Here is a 27121-nt window from a genome sequence, read left to right as displayed (position 1 = left end):
TCATGAGGACAAATGATTCAATTACATGCCAAGAGATGAATATGCAAATGCTCCACCTGCAGAAGGGCCAGGACACAGCAGCCTGACTGTGTGAGGACAGGGCACAGCTGGGGACAGCAGGACGTGCTCTGCCCCCACTGCCAGCCTGCCCCAAGCCCTCAGTGAGCACCCAGAGGATGAATCCAGGTGTAACAGCCAGCACTGGCAGCAATCCCACCTTGGAAGGGGCTGTTGGACTGCTGGGCCAGGGTGAGGTGCTCCTCACTGAGCAGGTACACGGGCTGGTGCTGGCTGATCTCCACGCTGGTGCACACATTGCTGTCCCCGTGCAGGAAGAAGGTGAACGAGCAGGACAAGTGCTCACTGCAAAGGCAACGGCAGAAAATTAAGTCTGAAGTACAGAATTTCAAATAAGTTGGTCTCTTTTTCAGCAGTTTGAAGGCATTTCCTCACAATATATTCATTAATGGAAGTAACTGAAACACTCTTATACCTAAATAGCAAGAAAATGCTAAATATGTGTTCCCTTTAGAAGGCATTCCAACATTAGAGTCAAACCCAAAGAAAAATCAGTTAGAAAACAACAGGCACTAAGTGTTCCATTTCTTCAGCCTGACACATTATATTTTGCTGTCATGAGGAAATTTAAAACACAATCTTTTACGAGACAAAAACCTGTAACTTTATATTTTTATACCTTATGCATTTATTTAAAATCTCTAGAAATATTTCTGAATGTATTTTAATGAGGTCATATCTAGATTCTCCTGTAACAGCTCCACTAAGCAGAATTTAATAACAGCCAACAAGTCACTTAAATTTAAGAGCAAGAAGAATGGCAACAGCTTTGAGAAGTGCTTTTGTTTTGTTCTTTAAATTGAATCTTATCTTCATGTTCTTGAAGCCAATCAAGTAACTAAAAATGAAATCCCATACCTACACACAAACGGGAAGATACAATCAATTAAAAAAAAACAAGGCTCAAGACATTCTTAATTAAAGTCATTAAGGCAAGTGTCAATGTTTAATAGCAGATGCTTCACTGACAGCGTCTCTCATGGTCCAGAGTTTTAGGGAAAAAAACCCAAAAGGCTTGAACAGCAAAAAAAATCCCCAACCATAAACATTTCTCCTTCCTACACCTGGGCTAAATGCTGTTTGCCAGTGCTGGGCACAGTTATTGGTGAGCACCTACATGAAACCTTCAGCTCCCCAAGATCACGCTGCACAGAATTCCCAATTTTGGGGGCCCTGCTCCCTGCTGTTGTTACAAAAATACAGCTGGCCCCTGCAAGGACAACCAGCAAAACATTTTATGTTGCATCCACATCAGTTCCGTGGTTTATGCGAAATATATTTCACCAACTTTAATTAAAGGGCAGGAGGAAAGGAAGGCAAAACCAAGCAGAGTGAATTATCAACTGCTCCATAACAGCTGAAATCCCACACTGCTCAGGAATCTCAGGAAAATTAAGTTTCCAAAACGCAGTGAGGATGGAGCTGAGCATCTTGTTGATGATTTCAAGTTGAAGAGAAGTCATGTGGCCAGGACACACCACTAAATTCCTGTATGGAAATCTGATTAAACTTTAATCCTTATGCAAATAGTGGAAGACTGATTTCCAAACTGAATTTTATTTTCCAAACCATATTGGATGTTTTGAGGTGAAGGAGTTGGCAGTGTCTTGGTTCCCAGTGACAGACACAATTCAGAAGCTCAGTATCAGCAAGATAAAATTTAAAAATAAAAGCACATATTCCCTATATACACTTTAAATGCAATTAAGCTTCACCTCTTGTAAACACCCCATTGTTAGCCAGATAAAGGGCAGACAATCACAGCATAATCTGATGGAATTCAGATAAACCAAGACAAAGGGAGGCATCAGCATGATAACAGAAGCATTTCAATTCATCACACTGCAAAACCAGTCCTAAGGAGGAGCAAGGAAAACTCAAGGTCACCATTCGAAAGCCAAATCCAAAAATACAAACAAAAAAACCCACCCAAATCAGATCTCTTTTCTCCCCCAGCTCAGCAGGGGAGAGGTTTCCAACAACATAATCCAGTGAGAGAGCACCCAGTGCTGGCACCTGCATTGTTCCCAGCCCTGGATCCATGGCATGGAGAGAGGAACCACTGCAACAATTCATCCTGGAAAACCCAAGTATCATCCCACTTCCACTAATCCTGGTTATAAATTTAAGTGTTAAACAGCAGAATGATGCACAGCACCGTGGGGGTTTCTTTCAGAGGTGCAGCAAAGTCGCTTTATGGCCAGTAGAATAATATGTTTCACAGGACAAATACACAGTAAAAACAGGGAAACTCAGGATAAGGGAAACATCCCACCAGGGACAAAAAGTATCCCCTGGAAGCAGGAGTTTGCTTTAAACTAAAGGTTAACCTGAAATGCAAACTTAACACTTCATGGACTCAAACACAGTTTGTTTCTTCTGAGCCAGTCGTGCTCAGAAACTTCTTCTTCACATTTAATTTCTTTTAGGTGACAGAACCTAAGAAATATCAATGCATGTGGATATAATCACAAGAAATACAAATAAAGAATCCTAATTAAAACAAAAATCAAAACCACAGGGAAGCTCTTTGGAGGGAGTGGAGAAAAGGAGGAAGGAACACAAAGAACCAGAGCTTTATGGTACTGGATGCCCCTACACACATTATTTTATGGAGTTGGCAAAAAACTCTAGAAACATGCATGCTTTTTATTATTGGGTTTTTTTTAGTTAATACATTTGAACATCCTCCAATTCTTTAAGTTTCTAGAGCCTGGCTGCCAGTGTACAACCTCAGCTTAGGAGGAATATTCCAAACCTTTCCATAATCTACTAAAAGAAAAGGTGTGTGTGTATATATATATTTCCACTATTTCCCTAAGTCCGCCTCTAATCTCCTCAATAACTCACCTCACAGCCAAAAATCCTCATCAAGCAAAAAACCCACCTCATATCACTTTGGGGTAAATAGGCAAATTATCTTTACAAGTCAGTCAAGGACACAGTAACAGAATCAGGCTGGTGGTTTCCTGCCTGCTAACGGAGAGTTCATCCTATTTTTATTTGCAGACTATTTTAGGTAGCTCAGAAGATCACTGGTAATTTGTGCAGAGCATCTCACGTCTGAAATATTAAAAAAATCCCTACACCTCAACACTTTGAAATTTTATTCTGCCTAAAGAGAGAATCAGTGACGTCCTTAAGGTCAGATATAGAAAAAAAAACCATAGCTGATGGCAAAGTCAGCATTGATAACCCCCTTTTTAGTACTTTTACCACTACCATCATGTACTGTTGCACATACTTTTATTCAGAAAATTCTGAAAACAAAATCCTAACTCTCAAAAAACCTCTTTTTCTTGTCTGACCCCAAACATCAAGTTGCTCCATTAACATTTCTAATTAATTTCATTCAAGTCCCCATCACAGAATTTAAGTATCAATAATCCAGTTTCCAACTGATCTCTGAATAGATATGAAGTGCCATCAGAAAAAGCATTCTTTATGATTTTTGATCTGAACACACCAGAATTCAGTTAGATTGAGGTCCAATCCTGAAAGCAACTTTAAAAACAAATAAAAGATAAAATAAGAAAGAGACTCCTTGGGAATAACACTATTTGAAGCAACCTTCAATCCTCACCTACACTCCATTAAAATACATTTGTGTAAAACCATTTGATTCCCCCATGCTCCCTCTTCCCTCTAATCATACAAAACAAAGATGTTTTAGTTTCAGAGACAAAGGATTATGATTTAATGGGGGGGAAAAAAACAGAGGCTGCTGTGGACAAATTCAATACAATTTCTCCTTCTACCTTTTTAAGAATAACTGAAGGGTAGGAGGGGAAACCACACTAAAATCCACATCTACAGGAGGTTTCCATTAGCAAATCTGAAAATATCTTCTTGATAAAAAGGTAATTAGGTCTGGTTTTGTCTCCACATTAGGACTTCTGTAGAGCTTTAGATCTTTAAAGTGCTTCCCAAACATCAGCTGCATTAGGACCCCACTAATCCACACTCAAATCACCTCCCCTCGACACCAACAGCACCAGCACAAGGAAGGCTCCAACTAAAAGCACATTTTGATAGTAAATTTAAAAAAAAAAAAAAAAAAAAGGCATCCAAATGCTTCATCTGAAAGAGAAAATGTTTGTTTTATGTAATTACTATCTCCTGTTTTCCTAGACTGTCTTTGTGAATTACTTCTGAGTTGAAGTGGGAGCACCTTACACTGCCAAAGCACTGCTAACCCAACCAAAATATTTACTGAATCCTTATAAACTACACACACTCACTGCCACTCCCTACACGAGGGAAACAGACAGTGCAGACTGGAATTTCTGTCCCAGGACTAATGCTTGTCCCAGTTCTGATCCCACCATTTCCCTTCCAGTGGGGCAGAACACACTGTTTGTTTAGGAGCACAAACACATCAGCTGAGGTAAGGCTCTATGTAATTAATTAGTTTGCACCATTATTTCAGTCTGTTATAAAATGATTGCCAAAAATTGGTACATCTTGCCCAGTGCCCAGAATCCTTGGGGTGTTTTCCCCAAGAATCAACACCAGGACTGGCTGACAATAATTGCCAGCAGCAGCCACAGACCTGAGAGTTCCCAACTCTCAGTCACCCCAAGAGTTGTCCTTCACCACAGACAAGTTCTGGGTGCCACTTAAATAAATTCAAAGCATTAAAGAACCTCCTTTTGAAAATGTGACACTTCCCTTCTATAGTAAATTCTTGGGCTGGAAAACACAGTCTTATAATTAAACAGAAATAAAAATGTGAATAGGTTTAAGGTGACACCCCCCCACACACAAAGCCCTAAGACCCTTCTTTTGTTTTTTGTTTTCTTTGCCCTTTAACCAAGCTGGGATACAACAGAACAGTTCTTTGGGACTATCCGCACTTCCAGGTGCGGCTGGAACGTCGCAGGTACTGAGGAAAAGCCTCTTCTCCACCTCCTTCCCTCCTCTGCTGCTCCAAAATCCCATCCCATTTCAAATGGGGCATCTTCAATTCCCACTCACCATCCACAATTCTGAATTGCCAACCCCCTCCAAGTCTTAATTCTGACTACAAAGGAGCAGGAAATTCAGTGTGCTTGTGCTGTGATCAGCAAAATAGGAAATAAGTGAAACACTAAAACCAGTGCAAAGAACCTCAGCAAATGCAACGCTACAGCAGCTAGAGAGCTGCACATTCCGTATCATAAATGAAGCATCCAGAGCTGAAATTCCAGCTGCTTCTCTCACTCTGGACAAAGCCATGGAGCAGAGATGTTCTTCCAAGCATCCCTGAGTAATTCCCCATGGCCAGGAAGGGAAATACAGCAGAAAGCTGATTTTGATGATAACACAAAGCAGAAAAACATAGCTAATAGCAAAGTAGAAAAAACCCTTCCAGTTCAAAGCACATCATTAATGACTCCTGTCAAAAGGCTCTCCAAAGCATTCTTCGTGGCTGAGGATGTTTTGATTTGACTTAGACCTGAGTTAAAAATATTTATTTATTCCATAACTGAGTTATGTGCACTAAAACAAATATAAATGTAGCAAGCAACCTGTATTCCAGAATAAGCCACAGCTGCCTTAGACTTCTAAATTTATATTAACTTCATTATTAATGGGCTTAGCTTCATCCCAATAGAAACAATTTTACTTTTATACACACTAAAACTCCAGCATGATATTTTAAAAGGAAGCAAACTGATTTTTTTCAGAGGGCAGCAAGTAGGTTATATATACAGACAAAGGTATAAATTTTTCTAGATACAACTACAAACAATACTACAAAAAGAGTTTGCTCACGTTCCTGTATTTCAGAACTTAAATGAGGCTAATAAACCTGTCACCTTGTATTTTAGCATCCTTTAATTTGAGGCTGCAAATCTCAATTATCTGAGCTTGAGCTTTCACAGGGAAAGATACATGTGCTATCAAGAATAAGGAACCAGAACATATTTGGGAACAGGATAATAGCTGAACATCCCTGTGTCCCAAAGTCAGGGGAACAGCTTTCCCTGTATTGCTCTTTCCCATTCTGAAACATTTACAAACATCTTGTTAAGCCAGATTTTTTCAAAGTTCAAAATGGAAATGCATTATAAAATTGTCATCTAACAAAATCTGAAGTATCTGTATGGCTTTTGTATTATTTTATTGTTTAGTGAACAAAAAGAGCAGATTTATGGTTGAAAACTAAAAACCAAGAGCCATATCATTTTTTTCCTTTTTCCTGATGAACCAACTACCAGTGTAATTTAAGCTAAATAAGAGAAAACTGCTTTGTGATGTAAAGTGCTAAATTTGTCTGCTTGTAGTCTCTCTAGCAACCCAATATTCCAAAGAGACAATCATGTGATCAATGCTCTCAGCTCCTGCTGTTTATCCTGCACTGTCCTACTTACAGCAGCTCTCAATTCCAGCTGTCTACAGCAAAAGGAAAAACATCACCTGCTCTCCTGCCGGGACATGATGCCAGAACAGCCTCATTAGAGCTGCTGTAAAAAAATGTTGACATTGTTTGATTTAAAGATTAACATAGGGAGGAAATTTACACTGCAAAGACTTGAGCAGCCTTAAAAGAAAATATTCCAGCACTATCAGGGAAGAGCCACTTGGTTTCAGACTAAATAGACAGAAATACACCCAAAACCTGTGGATGAACCTTGTTTTGGTAGTTTACTCTCTCAAGTATGAAGGAATTGTTTAGCTTTAGCACCCAGAAATCTTATTCTATTCCTTAACAATAATTCCCAGCAGCATCCCAGGGGATCAAGAAGTAAAATTTTCTGTTCCTGTGGAAAGACAACCATGGGAACTGGGAAAAAGGGATGTAAATGGGGATGAGGCAGAAATGTGGGTTGAAAAAGACCAAAAGCAACATTCCCTTTGTCTTAAGGGCAGTGAAGACCAGCCAGGCAAGAGCTGATCCCATCCACGCTGTTCAATGGCAACACAGATATTTCTGATGGCACAGCAGGACCATTTCCAGGGCCCAAACTAAAAAAATACCCCCCAAACACACAGTGCAGCCATGGCCATCCCAATTCCAGACTGCAGGGTTGCCACCAGGCTTGCACCACACTCAGGAATCACACCCACACTTCCACCTCTTCCTCATGGCAAGATGAGGTAAAGAGGGGAAAAAAAACCCTCTCTCCAGAACCATGATAAGCACACCTTCAAAACAAGATAGCTACATGTACAGAGGTGTCAAATAAAACCAAATTGACATCTAGAATATTTTGCAGCAGTCATTTCCCATGAAGTTATATACTTATTATTTACATAACATGTTATTTACATAGCTCAAATAGTATTTCCATGGAAAAAAAAAAAAAAGAGAATGGTGCCCTGGCCTTCTAAAATCCTGAACCCAGACTTGTGGTAAACAGAATTACCCTGAAACCTGTATAGCAAGTTATGATAACCTTATCACTTATGAATTTCCAAGTGGCTTGTGGGGTGTTTTTTTGTGTTTTTTTGTTTTGGGTCTGTGGTGTTTTTCTCTGGTGCTTTTTCACAATTTTTAAGTGAACTTATCAGACACAAGTTCTGCTTTGCCACCCACTGCAACTGGCTACATTATTTCCCAATTACAAGGGGGAGAAAAAAAGCAACCATGAAAGTAATATAGCAGCTTTTAGCATTCTAGACTTTCAGTTGTCTACCAGATCCACCCACAAATTCAGGATTACTCAATTGTTTGCTTACTGCTATTTCAATTGTGTTAAAGTTTAGCAAGTTGTAATTATTACAAAAAACTTCAAGAGATGCCCCTCACATAAACACTTGGTACTTGTGCTTCATTAGGAGTGTCATATTTGATCTACTTAAATTGTATCTAAACTAGTATTTAATCTGACAGGTTTCCTAATCATATTTATTCCAGGTATACCCCACTAATGCACTAATGAGTAAGAGGAGCAGTCTCACCCAAAGGAAGTGCAACCAGCACAGGCAGACAGACAGTGGGATGAAGCAGATCACAGTCTCCATCTCACATTTTTGAGGGGATTTTGGAATAAACCATACACAACCGTACTCTTGAAAGTGGCAATACCAACACAGTTGGTTGGAAAGGAGAAAAGAGAATGACATTCCTATTGTCAAATTTTAATTTAATGTGTAGTCATTTAAACCACATTATTGAGCGTCTGTAGTCTCCAAGTGACCAAAACAGGTTGTGACAGAGAGGATTTTTTTTTTTTTGCTTAGTTGCAAAGACCATTAGCAAAATCCTCTCTTTAGTCTTTTATTCATCTGGAAAACTGAAATCACCTACTTAAAAATGGGAAACAAGACCCCAGCACACACTGCCCCCCTCCCTTCAGGGAGCTGCTCCATCCCTGCCCCATCTACAACCAGGAGTGGAACCAACAGACATGAAAACCTCAGAGAGTTTCCCCAGGCAGGGTAACCGTGTGACTTGTTCTAAGAGATCAAATTTCAGCCCATCCACGAGTGTCTCACTTTCCTCAGTGCTGGTTTTAGACTGGGGAGCAGCAGGGGAGGGAGGGAAGAGCAGGTCACGGTTGTTACCTCGCAGCACGTGACTGCACAACGCAAACAGCTGAGGCTCCCACAGCAAAACTTTTAAGAGATATCATATAATAGAGGTTAGTTTAATAAGTTTATTTGTTTAGGAGTCACATCATTAAACAGTGAACACTCAAAACTATTTCATTCTGACTTCCCTGTCATCTGCTCATGTGCCACACCGGCATCAATTATGAACATTTGGGACTGACCTTTTAAAATTTAAATGTACAATGACCTGGACTGGTTTTTTTTTTTCAATATAACCTTATACAAGGAGGAAAAAAACCCCACCACAGCAACAGACAGGAAGCCAGAGCTGCTGGACGAGCTGTTATCACAGCCCAACACCTATCAGAATCACAGCCTCCTGGCTGCTGCGCCACCACCGACGGCTATTGTTGGGAGAGCAGAGCACAGAAAATCTCCCGTTCTGGAAGCACATGCTTTGAAACAGAACTCGGAAAAATCCAGACGGGATCAGCTTCAAATGAAAGAAACAGCTCTATTTGCACATCCTTCAAAGGGACAGAGAGGGACAGAGCAGGGCTGAGGTCCGGCAGGTCGCTCAGCCGCAGCCCCAGAAAGCCCAGGGGAAGGAGTCACCTCCATACCAAGGGCACTGACTGCTCCATTTCCAGTCAAATTCCTTGAAACTAAAGATTTCCATCAAGAACAACCAACCTGATTGAAATCTGCAGTTGTAAAACACAGGGAACAAGTCTCTAGAGTGGCTGGCCAAGCCCCAAAGTGCAGGGTGAGATAAATTATGATCCAAAGCACGCTGGTAGCAAACTTCACATCCCCAGGATACCAAATTACCTCAAATTACACAGGCACAGGAATTCCTTCACAGGGTTTCTGAACCTTAATGCAAAGAACAGTCCCAAAGACACCACAAGTAATATGAGATGAAAGACAAAAATACAGCTTCAAAACTGATTCTTAAGATATGTGCATCAGTACTCACAAACACAAGAGGGGCTGTTGGGAGTTTAGTTTGGTTTATAATTAAGTCAGCCACATCTACAAAAGAAATTATAAACTTTGTATAGGTTTGGCTGATTAAATGGATCCTAAGGAATGAAAAATATGCAGAGGTTGTATTAAGGTTTAGTTTTTGTTAGTTCTAGACCAACTGTCTGGTAGGAAACATATCAGCACCCTAGGTGCAACATTCAGAGCTTTTTCCAGGCTGGCTGCAAGTCTCTTTATGTGGGGTTTGCTGCAGTGTCACATTTAACTTTTCCCATGAGAGAAATATTCCTTTTACTAGAAGAGTGTTCCAGACTTTGGAGCTACAGAGGTGGCATCACAAAGCACCCATGGCAGTGTTTGGGTTTCTCCCACAGGCCTGAAGTGACACCTCTGAAGAGCCCAACTTTCCTGAGAGCAGAGAATATCCCAATTCTAGATATTCCTGGAAGGGATGAGCCAAATTTGCCACGAGAATACACATCTGTTAACCATTCCCCCCACATCATTCCATAAAAGCCAGGGCTCGGAGCATCACATGGTATCGAGCTATCTGGTAAGAAATACTGAAATTTCTCAACAATAAAATATCTTACACAGATCTGCCAAAGCTTTTTACATATTTTTCCAGTAGCTCTGGGCTACACATGATGAAATTGTGTGAGTAAGCACACAATTCCTTCAGTTATTGTCATCAAGCATGCTGATATTCTGACCTTCTTTAAAAAAGAAGCAGAGCCTCCAAATTAAACAAACACTGCTATTTTATTTTAAAAGCTTTCATCAGCTTTTCCAGCTGCTCTAGAGAGCTTTACAGAATTACTCCAAGACAATCCATGACACAACTAATGCTAGTTTAAAATCGCAGTTTGGTAAACCAGTTCCTCAAAGGAGGAAAGCCCAGACTGTGCCAACACGATATTGGCCAAAATAGTTAAAAGTAAACTTCTTACTATTGATTTATAGCAACAACACACAGGAACAAAATGGATGGGCAAGGACACCCTGGAGAGGAAACATTTGCCCTGGCCAGGGTGGAGAAAGAAATGCCTGGAACTAAAGGACAAGTTTATACATAAATTAAAAGCAGCAGTTCACAACTACTAATAGAAACACACACAAACATGTGCTTCTGCTTCTTTTGCTCCAAAACAGCCTCTAAATTTCTTTCAAGTTTAAATTTATTGCAGAAGATGCCAACAATGGCCAACTCCACACCCAAAAAGCAAAGCCACTGATCTTAAAATTTCCTGCATGCAAGATTTAACACATACATAAACACACACACACACAAAAAAGCCACACAAAAAACCCCATCATCTAAGCTTTAAATTACTTTGGATTTTAAAAGCTGATTTGGGAACAGCGATTAAACTTGTTCCAGCTAACCTAGTTTTTATTCATTTCATTATTTATTGCTAGGCAACATAGACCGTGTCAAACCACATTAGAACCATGAGAAGAAGTCCTTCCAATTTAGATCAAAAATTCTCTCCTTGCCCTCCTCCCCCTCAGTGTGGAGGCCACATGGATTCTTTTAACACCAGCATTCCCAGACACCACCCTCTTTCTGACCAGGAGCTGACATTCCAAACGCTCAGCATCTCCCATAGGATGCAATTTATCCAAAGCTCAGGTGGGATCTGCAAAGAGCTCTCTACAATGAGTCTTTCTTGGTGTTTGCTGGCAGAATTAGTCCCAGTAACCTGCAGGTCCAGGGCAGGTATCTCTTCATTCAGGTATCTTTTTCTTGCTTTCTAGAAGGCTCTACCTTCTTTCCCAACCTCCCCATTATCCATGGTCTGGATATGGGCACCAGCACAGAGGACATTGTTTACCACATTTAGCATTACTTCCTTCCATTGTAAGAAAGTTTTGAAGAACTCCAAAAAGGCAGAAAAAGAAGAAAGAGCAGAGACCCAGGCTCCAGAATAAATCATACACAGGAGTCTCTTAATTAAACCTTTCTTCTAGCACAAAGAACAGACCCTCCAACTTCTCTAATAAAGCAAAACAAAGCCTCCTACCTTTTGTTTATGGGTTTCTCATCTTTCTCGTAAGGCTTCACAAACCATTTCCCGATGCGGACGAAGTTCCTGTTCATCAGACACCTCTCCAGCAGGTTGTGCACGGCTTTGAACAGCAGAGTGCGGCACTCATAGGAGAGCCCGTTCTCCCAAACCCCATCCTCCTCTTCTGCAAGGCACAGGGAAAACAGAAATCAGCACTGAATTCCATCCTCTTATTTCAGACATATCACAATGCCCTTTTCTCTCCCACAAGTTTTTAAGATATTCACAGCATAACATGCAACCAAAACCAGCCTGTAATGTTCAGATAACTCTACTTACTTTATAATAGAGCTGCTAAAAGTGATCAGCTATAAAAATATCTCAGCCCCCACAAGGAAAGAAGATTCAAGTTATTTGTACACAAAAGGAAACAAGTAGCACCAGCACGTTACATATTTCAGCCTGCAAAAGCACTGTGTGATCTGTCTGTGAAATGGCTCGTGTTTTGGGTAGTCTGAATTACTCATCCTGCAGAGTTAGGTGACAATTAGGCTTAAAAATAAATTTCCCAAAGCCAGACTTTTAACATATCCTGGTGTCTTTTGAGCAGCATTGACTGAGGAAAGCTGGGAACAAAAGTCAGCAATCAACTGACCCTCAATGATCAACAATTTGCTAGAGATGACAAAAAATACTCAGATTCAGAATATTGGTAAGAGCAATCTGAGTCTCCTCAGAAGACTCAAAACTGTCATTAATCTCTTTAATTCAACATTAAAAATGAAGATATTTAAGCAGCCTAGCCCTGCTTTCTGGTATACACACAAGAGAAAAATCAGCAAGACAAAGCCCAGTTCCTACCAATGGGATTCTGAAGTCAAACACTGACATCTTCTGTGCCCCACAAATCAAACACAGGCATGGAATGCAACTTGCACAAGCCAAGTTGATTTGCCAAATGGAAAAGCAAGATTTATGACAAGAAACTGCAAACTCTTCCACCACTCTGGCTCCTACTCAGCGTTTGAACGGGGTCTAAAGGCCCTCAAAGCACAAGCACTGGTCCCAAGAGCTGCACTGGCACTAGAATTCCCTTATCCAGGTAAAACAAGGAACACCTGAAAGTTCCTGGGGTGTCTCTCAGGATACACCTGATACCACTCATCCCCAGCAACACTAATAAGGAGGATAATATAATAAAGCTTGAGATATTGTCCTTAAACCACTGGCAATCAGATCTTACCTTTATGGCTCTAATTCCTCATATTTTGTGTTTTACATCTATCCCTAAGGATCTGCTCCTGGTATCCTTGGACTAACCTAGCAGAGTTACTCTTCAAATGCCATTGCTTTTATACTCCAGGTAGCAGCAGAGACGAGAAGTTTGTCTGACATAGATAAGGAGACATATTTTTACTCCAGTCTCTGGATAGTCATGGAATAATTTAGGTCGGAGGGGACCTGTGGAGGTCGTTGCTCCAACCTCCACACAGAGCCCAACGTGAGAACAGGTTGCTCATCTGTCACATTCACTGTCCCTGCACCTCTCCAGGGACTGGAGCTTGAGTCCAGCTCTGCTTCAGCACCACAGGTCTGACAGCAGTGCCCTGCCTGCTCACCTCTCCTTCACAGAGCATTTTGGCTCCACTGCTTTGCTCCATGGTCAGAAAACCTCAGCAACACAGCCAAGTCCTTGCATTTTAAATCCCCCTTGGAAATAAGCCCCTTCACCTTTCTCTGGAAGCCACTTACAAGCTTAAAAGGTTGCAATATTATTAACTAAAGTCTCAGTATCCTTAAATTAGAGAGCATCTAGAAAACCAGACACCTAAGAGTTTTAATTAGGAAAAAAACCTTACAGATTATTATAATAAACCATATTTAAGACAAGGATGACAGAGAAGGGAAATTCAATGCTATTGGAACCAGAATGTGGTGACCATGTTTGTGTTTTGCTATATTCCACACAGGGAAAAGTACATTTTCACACAAGAGCAGTGTTGTGAGTAGAAGAAAGTTACTCCCGGTAACTCTGAGGGACAGAATAAGAATAAACAGACCTGCCCCATCATTTATAAAAGAGGAGGTGTGCATCATTACAGATGAATCATTCCATGAAATAATTTTCTGGGTAAGACAAGGAAAAACAAGGAGCAGCATTTCCCAAAGCAGAGACCTCACCACGCCTTTCCCACCCTACCACCTTACTCCAGCCGGGAGTTCAGCAAAAGCTTGTTTTCAAAAACTGCAAAGCTACAAGATAACACAGTAACTCACTAAAGAAACATCATACAACACTCTTGTAACAAAAAGCAACAAAAGTCCAAAGTCAAAGGGTGTAAAGTGCCCGTGCCAAGCACAGAGGTTGTTCCCCAGCTCCAGCTCTGGTGGATGCCCAGGCACAGCCCTGTCCCACAGGCAGCAACTCTGCTCCAGAGCGGGGCCAAAAAGCAGCTCAGCAGAGCAAACATTAACTCCAGAGCTCAGTCATATTGGACTTTACCTGCACAATAAACTCCACACCATTTCAAAGGTTACAGACTTGGTTTGTACATGGCTCTTGTCATTTCAAGGAATCGTTCCAAGCACATCCCCTGCATCCACGACCTTCTAGAAGAGGGAATGGAAGGAGCTAATTCCAGTGCTATGCCTAATTTTGTTTTGGCATATTAGTGTAGCAATGCCACAGAAGATGCCGAAATTGCAGAGACTGAAGTAACAGTGTTTTGATGGTCACACTGTGGACACAAAGGAGAGGTTTCCATTCTCTGTACTCAGGTGCTTCATTTACCATGATCAGCTGTGCTGACCACCAAGTTACAAGCAAGTTTCCAGGCAAGAACTTGCCTCAAGATGTAACTCTTGAAAGCTCTCCTCCCTTAGATTATTACTGAACCAGAGAGTCCTTAGCTGAGTGTGTTATGTGGGGAAAGTGTAAGGCATGAGATGGAAATCACAATTAAAACTCCAATGTTTGCTCACCAGGACCCAAACCCAGACCACCTGTTCTGACTGAAGTGCACCTTGCCACAGAAAGGGAAGGTAAAAGAAGCTGTCAGTTCAAGAAACCCTCATTTCAGAACATTATTCAAATTCATGCAAAAAACCCAGCAGTAAGTGTTCTCTGACTTTCTGAAATCTATTTAGTCATTCCCCTTCCCCCATTTTTAGTGGTGGAGAGAAGCAAACATGACATCTGCTCACATCTGCCAACTATTTTTCTTCTTAATTCGAACTGTTGTTTCTCAACATGAGAAAACCCCTCCCACTTAATAGAAAACTGTACACAGCAAACCATTCATTAAAAGAGGGGGAGAGGAAGAGGCACTTCTGTCTTCTAATCTTCCTTAAACAATAAATTCAAATGTTCAATCTGATAATGGTAACAAACCAAAATAAGTTGCTGACTCATTTTCAAAAGGTGCTAAGCCACAATTTCACTATGGACAAGTGTTATCCACAAAAGTGCTCTGGCAACCTGAAGGTTACAAGTACTTTATTTTTGATGAGTTCTCTCAGCTGTCCAAAGCACTCAACTCTTCCCCAGCACACTTATCTTTATGTCACTCCATTAAACAATTTATACCCATATCCCACTGCTCCCTCTCTCTTTACATCACATATTAGACAGTTTTCCTCAAATGAAGCTAAAAATTATCAGGGAATGAGGAATTTATGGAAACAATGGCCAGGAAAAAGCAATTTGCATGCTACACATAAATAAACTTTTTCAGTCAGCACCTTTTTGATATTTCCAATTTTATTGGAGGCCACTTGCCTTCAATACTTCTATGTTCTCCTTTCCATTCTTCCTACAGTTCACCTGAACCAGTAAAGTTCATTTTAACTGATTACGCCCTTCTGTCTGTGTGCTGCTCTTGGAGAAGTGAAGAAAAAAATTGGAGCACCCTGAGAATATAAAACTCTTGCAATTTTTAGTGATTTCTGAAAAAGGAGTATCTTTAAACCTTACAATTTAATTCATGTCAGTTTTTTATAGCCTATTGTTATTCACAGATCTTTAGCCAAATTTATTAATCAAGGATTTCTAAGAAGTAATATATATATTATATAATGACAAATCTATATTGTAAATACAGAGACTTGAAAATACAATTTTTAACAAGACTTTTAAGAACATGGATTTCCCTCCTTCCTTTAACACACAGACCACCAGTATGCACCAGTTCTCACACAGGCTGAGTGTTTACCACACCATTGAAAATATCTTCCTAATGCTCAATGAACCTCTAAAATAAACTATGCAAAGAAACAAAGCCTCCACTTTGGACTACAATCCCCCCCAATTACTTCAATTACACAGGATTTATGAAAAAATCCATTCTTTCATATCATGATTGAGACTTGTCTTTTGGAAGCATTTCTTACCTCACAGGCTCCCTTTTTGCCATTATGTGACTTTGCCAGTTATAAAAACACTGACACAAACCTGATATACACAATTAAGTTTCCTATATAAACCTCAGATTCCAAGGGAAGTAAATAAGCAAAGCAATGTGAAATTGCTGCAGTACACAATATTGTAACGATATGACAGAAACACTTTGAGTAAAACTTTTCTATTTAAAAAACAGATTTTTGAAATACCTTAAATTGCTCAAAGTGAGACACAGCAAAGCTACTGAAATACTGTTTTGAGGGCCTACATCCCTTATGAAACAAGTGAGAAGCAACAGATTTTGCAGGAAAAAAGGAGACCAATACAATTTTAAAATATCAATTTAAGAATCTGAGTAAGACAACTGAAGTTTGTTCCTAATAGAGTGGTATCTCTTATCTCCAGTCATTGAACAGAATCTAAATACAAGACTCTGGATACCCAAACTGTCCAAAATACCACACTGAAAATACTCAGCACCATTCCAGGTTAGGTTTTGTGCTGCTTGCCCTTTACCAGTATCACACATAGAGGTTTTATGCTCTCTACCCAGCAGAATATTTTCTAAATACTGACAATTTAAAAGTAGAACCTTTCTGTAAGAGTGTAGCCACGGCTGTTTAAAAGGATAACAAGGTAACTGCTCTCCCTCACTCTTTGTGGGGTGTAAGTTTGGCTGCTCTGGGCTACACAGCCACAAGAAAAGCTGAGGAACTTGCCAGCTAAATGATCCAGCGTCCTCCTCCTTCACTGAGTAATTCCATATGCAGGTACATGTAACAGTGTAAGTAACATATTTCATTGTTCTGATTTATCCAGGTCATTATGCATGCGACACTGTACACACAACCAACATGACATGATGCCAAATCCTCACTGCCTGTGCCAAAGCATTTTTCACCTGACTCCACAGAGATTTCACGTGCATGTTGGTCAAGAAAGAAAGGGGGGGGGAAAAGTTAAATCTTTGTCACCTTTGAGCTCACAGCACGTCACAGAAGTTTGATAAAACTGCTCCAGTAATTTTTGCATAATGCTTATCAGCAGTTTTGCTTAAGTGGCTACATCTCTAACATGGAGGACTAAAGAAATGCTGAAGCATCAATGCAGCAAGAACACTTGGAATGCCTCTCCTGACTGACACAGAACACACAGATCCTTCCCAGACAAGGGGCTGCAGCTCACCGTGCTCACATCAGGTGCAAAATGTTTTTAAAAGCATCCTTTCCTTTTGTATTTTTTTTTTCCTGTAGGAGTGAAACGATCTTAGGGAGCAATAGTTATTTTAAAAAAGCATCACTGGCTGAACTCTTTTCCAAGCTGCCTTTGCCAACTCCTTGCAACTGGCAGGGTTTGCAGCCCCTTGGAATGATAACTGGCTCATCCTCTGGTTTCCATTGTCCTGGAGTAATGAGACACTCAGTGCTGACATCAGCACAATCTCACTGATTTTTTGGGGACAGGGATTTGATCTATAATGCACATGCATCAAGAACTACACAACACATATTAGTCTTTGGTGCCATGACTGTTTTTACCACACAAACAAGCATCAGGATTCTTCCAAGATCTCCTCCAACCAGCAATATTTTTATACATTTCCCCCTCACAGAAGCATGAGCAAGATTGTTCAGCAAACAAAAACTGATTATCTTCATATATGACAGACAACTCTTTAATCTTTAAAGTAAATTAACCAAATCTAATAGACACCAGAATGAAAAAGATGCATCTTGCAGCTCACCATTTAAAAGATGCAATTTGAAGGTCAAAGCCATATAGCAGCATTCCCCTATCCCAGCATTAATCAAATTGTGACCATTTCCTTGGGACTATGTCTTGTACATAATTCATACCCAACTGTTCTCAGGTTTAAAATCATCTACAGTCAATTTAAAAAAAAAAATAATCCAAGTGTAGAGGTAGCCACATGAAAATAAGAAAGAACCTTTCTAATAAAACAACTGCTGATCAGAGCAGTGAGAGACCATTGCCTTCTGAAATTGGAAGAGATATCCTACTTTAAGGTTTGAGTTGCAAGAATTACTATAATCAAGCCTCACCGTCAGAACAAAAACATAACCTTTGAGGTTGTTAGAGGCTAAAATAACATTTCACTAACTTCTGTCTGCCTCTAGCTACGTTGAGTTAGAAATAGACCTCTGTTTTTTCGGCTGTATGTACAGTAAGTAGGTTCCTAGGGAAGGGGAAAAAAAAATGATTGAGTAAAGTCAATATTCCTGATCAATCAGCATCTCTGAACAAGTCTCCTTTTGACATGCCCCCAGGCAACAACAATCCCTGACCATCAACAAGACACTTAGCCAAGGCTTGGAATGAGAACTCCGACACAGCCATGAGCAGGATTCAGACGTCACTCCAGGGCAGAGAGTGAACTTCTAGAAGGTACAGCTGAACACAGAGATAGCATTTATTTTTTCAACATAGATGTACATTCACAACCCTGTACATCCCCTTTTGGAGGGATCTTGGGAAGGGGACAAAAGGGTTCTGGAAGGCTGACATTTTTCAAATCCCCCAGGGCTGATAACCAAGATGTGTTCCAGTCACTGAACACCCATTGTTCACTGGAACTACACATCACCAAAAAAGTCACAAACTGTCAAAATACCAACCTCTCTTTAACAGGCAGAATTTCATACCAAAGGGAGCCAGAACCAAGAGTTATTAACACGGCTCTGGCAGATTTCTAACCAGGGCTCTCTCAAGGGCCCCTTCCCCAGGAGAAATCTGTCCAAAGGCACTAAGGGACAAACTGCTCCTTCTCTCCATCCTCCAGGACAATCCTTCACCTATCCAGCAGCAAACTTCTAAATGAGGCAACACCTCAACCTCCAGCAGCAAACAATTTCCAATCAATTTTGCAGGTAACAAGCCTGTGCTAAGAAGTCATTTATCATTCCCATTGAAAATGTTACAAGCAATCATTGGGAGAACAAGGCAGTGTGAATTACCACGAGAAATTGTCCACCGATGAAAAAATCCATTAGGCTACGACAAAGGTCAGATAACATTGTTTGGGTTCAGCCATAACTCTCTCTTCTATGAGATCCAGGTTAAGATTTTGTGTAACAGCAAAGAGAAAAAGTGCAGATGTGGGCATCCCCTCAGCCACCTCCTCTACAATCCATCTGATGAGGATCTGTATCAACTCCTGGGCAGAAGAGCCTCACACACACTCACAGATTATGATGTCTCTTTTCCATTAAAAGAGGACAAAAACGTGTCTGCAAATCCCAAGGTGTCAGACAAACCCACACCCAGACACAGGTGACAGCCTCAGGAGTACCAGCATTACACAGAACACGTGTGGAACAGCTCTGTGGAAGCACAGGCACCCACAGGTGACCTGAACAAAGAAAATACCCAAAGACATGGCTGGGAGACTCTAATCCTCCACTATCTCTCCCTTATACCCTAAGAGAGGTTAAGAATTGGTAAGTCCCTGGGATGATACCTGCTTATCTGCCTGTGCAAAAGGGTAATTCTGTACAAGCACAAACAAGATGCTGATCTCAAACTCCAGCTACAAACCACCACTGTTTTCAAAAGGTCCCTCTGTGCTAAATCACCAGGAGACAGGTTCAACAGAAGGCAAAGAAAGTTGCTCAAACAAATAATTTTAGTGGTTAGGTAGCACAAAATTGCACTTTCCAAATGGCTTAGACTTCATTGGATTTCCCATTCAAAACGTACTTGTCTTGATTTAATCCCACAGCCAAGAGCACACAAAATTCACACAAGTCCTTCCACACAAGTGTTGGTCTTGGCTCAGGGCAGGCCCTGGCCAAAAACGCCCAGCACTGGGTCTAAGTTAGATCTCAGACACACAAAGGATGTTCCCTGCAGGTCAAAACTGAGGTTATTTATAGGTCAAAATAAGGAAGCCTTAAATGCACTAAAATATCAAGCAAACTCCAGTGTAAGTGCCATTTAAAATGCAAAGTTTGTAGTTCCAGGACAGACAGGAATAGGAGCAACAGCCCAATCTTTGAAGTCAACTATTCAAAGAAGTAAACATCATTTCAGTGCGTCAATTGTTTTTCAGATCACAGTATTTTTGTATGAAAATTCCACACGTTATTAAATTGTTTCAAATCAACTTCCTCAGTGGCACTTTAAACTCCTGTTTGTTCTCCAGCTTATCCACACACACAGGCAGCATTAACAATTTCTGGTTACCAGGTCACCAAACCTTGGTCTCATTTTACACTTCAGTAATCTGAATACTGTACATTATTTGAAAGGAAATTAGAGTGATGTGTTTGTTGGTTGGTTTTTTTCTTCCCTAGAATTAGTTTAGTCTCACCTTTAGACTCACCCAATTTAAATATCTAACTCCGTCACCTTGCTGATAAGCAGCTGGAAACCATCTACGTGGGGAATTGAGCTCAACAAGCAAACATTTCCAAAGGAAGGTGCCAAATTTGAACTACAACATTATTGAGAAATACAAATATTGTCAGTCTTTCAAAAGGCTGGGTTTGAAAGCAGGTTCAGAGCACCAGGAAAAGGGGGGAGAAGAATCATAAAAACTGAAGGTTTACAGATTTTTGCATGGAAACAGCTGGTTAGTTCCAGGTGCCTCCTTCTGACTGATGGCTTCTCACTGATGGTGTGAATTCCAACCAAAACAATCCCAAATGGTTCAAGAGCTGCCCAGATCTCTACAGTTCTTATTACATAATAAAATGAACTTTACTATTTGAATTTGAAAACTCTAATTGCCCAAGATCCCAAAGGGATCTTATCAAAACATGTTTAAGCCATCACTTGTGAATCACAGGCATAGCTTTCAGCACAGCTTTCTCATGAAGTAGTTGCCAAAACTCATAGGCTTGTGTTTTGGTTTTTTCAAGGAAACAAGTGGGGAGCAAACCCCCTGTTTCTTGAAAATCCTGCAGTCCAAGGTGAGCTGAACACAGAGCCGATGGTTGATCACTGCTGTAATGATTTGGTGAGGGTAACAGCAATGTCTCTTTTCTAGAGACAACATTCCACCTCATACAGATGTCAGGAGTACCAGGATGTTTCAGTGACCACAGGAAGGTACGACCAAGCTCCTACCTGAGAGATCATGATGGATCAGGTCAGCAAAGTTGGGGTCATCCCCCCACCAGAATATCCAGAGCTCCCTGCGCCCAGGCCTCTGGTCCCGGCGCCAGACACTGAGCACGTCGGCCTTGAGACAGCGGCTGAAGCTGCTCAGGATGGGATCCTCCTCCGTGACAGGGAAGAGAATGGGGGCAGATGTTGGGCCCTGCCACACGTAGCGCTTCCATTTAATCCCAGTTAGATCAGCCTGGGGGAGAGAAAAGAACAATCAGGTTGCAGGTACCTCCAGCAAGCACATCCTGCTACAAGGAGATGGCACGGGGAGAAAGGCAGGATTAACCCCCCAGAATTTAACGGGAACCATGTTGGTAAATTTTGTGTGCCTTAGGAGATAAACTGGGAACAATCAGGCATCGTGGTTTAATAGCTCATTAAATAACTGCAGTAAAGCAAGAGCTGCTCATTTTCACTGCAGCTTTAAGGTTATACAGAGAAAAATCAGATTTGATTTAAAGTAAAAGAGTGAAAGACAAGTGAGCAATGTTATTATTCACAGACTGCAACTGTCCAATCTCCTGAACGCTTGCCTTGTCAGGGAACATCTTTCTTTTTGCTTATTTATGCAAGCACTGCCTTTTCCATCCAAGATTACTCCATGGAAATAGGTGATACAGTAAATCACACATTCTTCCAGCCATCTACCACTTTGGAAAAATTCATAAGTTTCTCCATCGTAAAAAATTCTCTGTATCTCCCCCAGGAAGGCTCTCGTGTTCACCGATGTTACCGAGAGCTATCATACTTTTCATTCCTCACACCACATTTCAAGAATTTAAATCCTAGTTTTATCATTCAATTACACGTTAGACCTGCATCCACACTGATTATGATCCACTAAACCACCTTCTAGGCAAAAATTAATTTGACTTTACACAGGGAAAGAGTTACTACTCTGTGTAATGGGAAGCAGACGACTCTTGGATTATCTACACCACAACACCAAGTTTTAGCACTAAGTTTTTCACTCGAGCACCTCACCTTAAGGCAGGTAGGGGAGGCATTGCCCCGGGTTCTCTTTGGGAAGGGAGAGCAAGGCAGGCTGGCATTTGTGAAGAAGTTACTATTTTTTGTCTTCCCAATATGACAACACACAAAAGATTACTGCAACATTTAAACCTAACATGGCAGCCTCCCTACCTTCAGCAGGAGAGCAATTTAGACGAAAGGTTGCCTGCAACAGTTGCTACTTTAGAAAGACTTTCAGATTTAAAATTGCACTCTTAAGATGGAGCTGCAGGCCTGATGCAGGCTGCAGACACAGTCAGGCTGTGCAGATTCCCCTCCGTCCAAAAATATGAGTGCCACAGCTTGGCACAGGATTGTTGTAACAATCTCTAGAATCATAAATATCAGGCAGGCAGCTAAGATTAGCTCATTTGCATTAAAAGCTGATGAAACAGCTCAGCACAGCCACCAAAAAATTGCATCACAGTCCAGTTATACCGAATTTACTTTCGGAGCAACCAAAATTCAACAATGTGAACGATTTGATACTTGGGTTTAAAAAAGACTACAAAATGGTGCACATCAAAACACAAGACAGGGAGGGCATCACCAAAAGCAGCCTTCCAGAATAAACACAAGCAGGGAAAGGGATTCGTTTAAAAGCGAGGAAGAAGGGAGGCTTCGCCTCGGATTTGTCTGGGATGTCACGAGTGGGGAGGGAAAAGAGAAAGTTCCCCGAGATGTGGGGCTGGGAGGAGCAGGAGCAGCAGATCCCTTCCCCTGCGAGAAATACCACGCTCAGAGGCAGGAATAGGGAGAAAGGAGGAAAAGTTGGAAGGCACGGAAAGGGAAGGAAAAGGCGAGTTGCAGGGAGGCTACTATCCAGGAAGAAAGCGGAGGGAGGGGCGAGGCGAGACAGACAGCGATGGAGGGGAACCAGAGGGGCATGGGAGAGTTGGCTGCTCCAGGCAGGGCCTACTCCGAGGGCTCATCCAGCAGAAGCTCTGCTAAAAATGGCTGCTTTGCTTCCACTGCCCCTTCCCCCTCCCCCAGAGCTCCGAGCCCTTCCCTCGGTGGCCCCGGGCGTGTGTGCGCCGGGGGCCGACACTCACCAGGCAGAAGAGGTTGGAATGGCAATCCTCCAGGCTGGCCCCGTTCGGCACGAAGCAGGAACTCATCCTCACAGCCACAACCCACACGCCATTATCCCACAGCCTCCGACAAGAAAGAAAGAGACAGACAGAGAGAGAGAGAGAGAGAGAGAGGGAGAGAGGGAGAGACAGACAGCGAGAGGGAAAGGGGGAGGGGGGCTCTGCACACGCACAAATAATAATACAATTAAATAAGGGATTTACAGACACACGCACACGAAATAGTGGCAGGGGAAATAACCCGCGAGGAGAGAGAGAGGTATGGGAGAGGGGGGTAAAAAATATATTAAAAAAAAATTAAAAAAAAAAAAATTAAAGAGGAACTCAGAACGTTTTCTCGTCTTCTGGAGCTCAAACGGGGGTGTAAAGCCGCCGTGGAAGGGGAGAACAGAAAGAGGGAGGTGGTAAGTAATCCAACGACGGGAGATTAAGATCAAAATCCTCCCTGTTCCTCTTGTCTTCTCGTTCGCATAAGGAGGGGAGGGAGAGGAGGTAAGGTGAAGGGGTAATTGATCCAACAAGAGAATAAAAATGGGGTAATTAATCCAGGGGGGCTAGGGGTAAAAATCAGTTGACATCCCTCCTTCCTCTCTTCTCAGATGCCAAGCAAGAGAAGCAGGAAAAAAATAAATAATCCAGCGGGGGCAATTAATCCAGAACCCCCCCTCCGCTTCCTCCTGTTCCTTTAGTCATCAGATGAGAAAGGGGCAAATTGTGGAATGACTGGGAACGATTGGCCGTGGGAGAGAGAAAAATCCAGGCTCGTCTCTTCGGAGTCCGAGGGCAACAGGGTGTGGGGGGGTCAGATTCTTCTCCCCTGCTCCAAAAATATTCCAAATAAATTAAAATTTAAAATCATAAAAACAAACTTCAGGGGCCAGAAGCAAGGCCAGTCTGAAGAATTCGTAAAGGCAGAGCAAGAAAAATTTCCTGGGGTGTACCCCAAAAAAACATCTGCGGGGGCAGGGGAGGGGGGAAGGTATTCCTTGAGAGAGAAAGGCCGCAAAAGTCTCCTTAGCAGCCCAGCGGGGGATTAAATTCCCGTGTGGAAACCCCCCCTCCCCAAAACGAAATACTCTTCGCAGCGAGGGCGAAACCAAAATATCATCCGCTGGGTAAAAATTCTTTCCGTGGGGAAAGGAGGGAGGGGGAGAAGGGTGGAAGGAGGAAATTGCGGGTGACCCTCGAAGTCTCTTCGGGGAAGGATGGAGGAGTCTCCGGGAGGCCGATCCCCAGCCTTTTCGGGGGAGGAGGAGGAGGACGCGGTAAATCGCAGAGTGTCTTCGGGGAGCCCGGTCCCCCCCAGCTGTCCTCGGGAGCCGGAGGACCCCGCAAAGTCTCTTCAGGGGAGCCCGGACCGCGCCGAGTCACCGCGGGGAGGGGGAAGCGACCCCCGCCAGACCCCCGGGCGCGGGGGGGCGGCGAGGCGGGGAGGGACCAGCTCAGCTGCGAGGCCGGTCCTTTAAAAATAAAAGGGAAAAAAAAAAAAAAAAACAAGACAGGGGAAAGAAAAAAAAAAAAAAGGCGGGGGGGGGGGAATATAAAGAACGATCGTCTTCGGCCGGAGCGGTCTGTCCTGGGGGGGGCGGGGGAGCCCCGAGACCGCTCGCTCTCCTCAGGTGCGGGTCCCCGCGGGGGCGGTGGGCGGAGGGCCCCCTCCCCGAGGCTCCTGGGCAGGGCGGGGAGGCGGCGGCCGAGCCCCGGGCTCTGCTCAGCCCGAAGGGGTCGGAGCCCCGCAATTCCCGGCGCCGCCGACACACAGGGACGCGGCGGCCGCCGCCGCTGCCGCTGCTGGCGGAGTCGGTGCCGCGAAGCCCCCGCCGGCGCGTCGCCTCCCCTCAGCGGTGCCTCTGTCGGCGGCTGCCCGGCCGCGGCATCCTGTGGCGGCGGGAGCCTCAGCGCGGGTCCCCCATGGCCGGAGCGGGAGCGGATCCGGCTCCCGGGTAATTCCGAGACCCTTTTTCTTTAATGGCGGCCACAGGGACGGCGGTCGGGGCCCCCCTGCCGCGCTCCCATTGGCCGCCGCGCCGTCACGTGGGCGCGCACCGCCATGGCCGCCGGCGCCGCTGGGGGAAGGCGGGTGCGGCGGCGGCGCGCGGCCGCCAGGGGCGTCCCGGGCGCTGCGGAGCCCCCGCCTTGCTCGTTGGGGGGGCGCCATCTAGCGGCTGCGCCGGGCGGAGACGCGGCGGCTGCGTCGAGGCTGCGGGTTCGAGTCCCGCCCCCGGCCGGGCCCGCGGCTCCCGGGATCGCGGGGTGGGTCAGGGTGGAAGGGCCGCGGTGGGGCAGCTGGGCACAGCGCCCTGCTCAGGCAGGGTCGGCCCCGAGCACAGAGCACGGGATCACGTCTGGGATATTCCCATAAGGGAGGTTCCACAAGCTCTCTGGGTAATCTGCTCCAGTGCTTGGTCCTTGGACAAATTCTTCCTCATGTTCAGGTGGAACTTCCTGGGCATCAGTTTCTGCCTATTGTGCCATGTTCTGGTGATTGGCACCACGGAGCAGAGCTTGTTCCCTCTTTTGGCACCCCCATTTAGATATTTATACAAGGGCTCGTTCTTCCCTTATCCCTGCCAGGGCTCCCATCCATTCCTGGGCATCAGCACCAAGGGTGTGAGGTTGATCCCCATATGGGCCATAAGGGTTGGAGTCAGTGGTCCTTGTGGATATCCTGGGATTCTGTGCTCACCCTAGGGCACCTCTGGTCAGCCTGGGGCTAAAGTCCGGGCACAGACTGTCCCCCAGCACAGGGAACACTCGCCTTGGCTCCCCTTCCACAACTTCCACCTCTTGGCAGAGGATTCCCAAGATTTGTGCCGGCGCTTTGCACCACGGAGCAAATTCCAAACCAAGGATCTCGGAGCCTTTTTGAAAAGATAAGCAAGTATTGTGAAAGCTGACTTTAATATTTAATGCAAGCGTTAATGCTCTCACTAGTCCCCCAGACAGCCTCTCTGCCAAAGCAGAGCCCTACTCCAAAACCCAGTTTTTTTCATGCCCAGATCCATATTGTGCAGTTCAAGAGGATAAAGTAGGTGGTTTCTCTGTTACTATATACACAGATTTGCAGAAGGACTGTGAGATTATTCAGAATTAAGATGCTACAGTGACAGTGAAAGCTATTTTTAAGAGATGTTTGGAAAGTGTATGCATCTTACTAATCCTCTCATATTACACATTAATTTTCTAGGCAATGCCTTGCATGTAGAATGGAAAATTTTAAGTTACTATATGCAGAATTTTTACTGCAATGTTCAAGTGAAAACATAAACCAGTGTAAAGCACCTAAAGTAAAAGAAAGCCCTGAATGCTGACATTCACATTAAAATATGATATGTTCATGCAACAGCAGCACGTTGATCACAACTATGCAACACGATGATGTTTCAAAGGCCTTGCAAATTATTTCAGGACTCCTGAACAAGACGAGCGACAACCTTCTGCAAATGTCTTGATAGAGTAGGAGGAAAGAAGGACACTCTATAAATAAACTTATATGATAAGTTTAAAAAAAAAAAAAAAAAGCAAGGCTAGATATATTCACCAAGAGAAACTTTGAAGATTTACTCACACTGAGCCTATTTTTGTATGTCAGTGTAGGCAAGCAAGATTCTTCTTTTCATCTAAATAGAAGCAGAGTATTTTTAAACGCAGGAGATTCATTCCCTCAGTGCTCATCGAAACACGGCAGCTGGGGCCGGAGCCGGGATGCGGGGGGAGGGCTCCGGGTGGAAGCAAACCCCTTTCCAAGGGGAACAGATGGTTTTCCCTGCGGTGGCTGCAGCCGAGGGCTGTGAGGAGCATTCCTGGGTGCCCAGGGCCAAGCCAAGCCCCTCGGAAGTTCCAGCGCCACCGAGATGTCCCTGCAGGAGAGGTTCTCAAGTCACACCTCCCCAAGGAGAAATCCAAGGATTTGAAGGAAATTAGGGAAAGCAGCA

General features: G+C 43.3%; 1 protein-coding gene across 3 annotated transcripts in view; it reads right to left on the bottom strand.

The window, feature by feature from the left end:
- MED13 (mediator complex subunit 13) overlaps positions 1-24995 on the bottom strand; it is a 53983-nt gene extending 28988 nt beyond the window's left edge. For all 3 annotated transcript variants that reach the window (XM_082294837.1, XM_082294838.1, XM_082294839.1), the window contains exons 1-4: positions 23148-24995; positions 21043-21277; positions 11571-11739; positions 218-363 (exon numbers count right to left, since the gene is read on the bottom strand). In XM_082294837.1, the coding sequence (XP_082150963.1) occupies positions 218-363; positions 11571-11739; positions 21043-21277; positions 23148-23213 (616 nt within the window). In that variant the 5' untranslated portion in view covers positions 23214-24995. The remainder of the gene's footprint in view (positions 1-217; positions 364-11570; positions 11740-21042; positions 21278-23147) is intronic.
- Between the last annotated feature and the right edge of the window lie 2126 nt (positions 24996-27121).

Source organism: Coloeus monedula (assembly GCF_965178545.1).
Source record: "Coloeus monedula genome assembly, chromosome: 20".
NCBI classification, from domain to species: Eukaryota; Metazoa; Chordata; class Aves; order Passeriformes; family Corvidae; genus Coloeus; species Coloeus monedula.
This window is presented reverse-complemented; position numbering and strand designations above follow the sequence as displayed.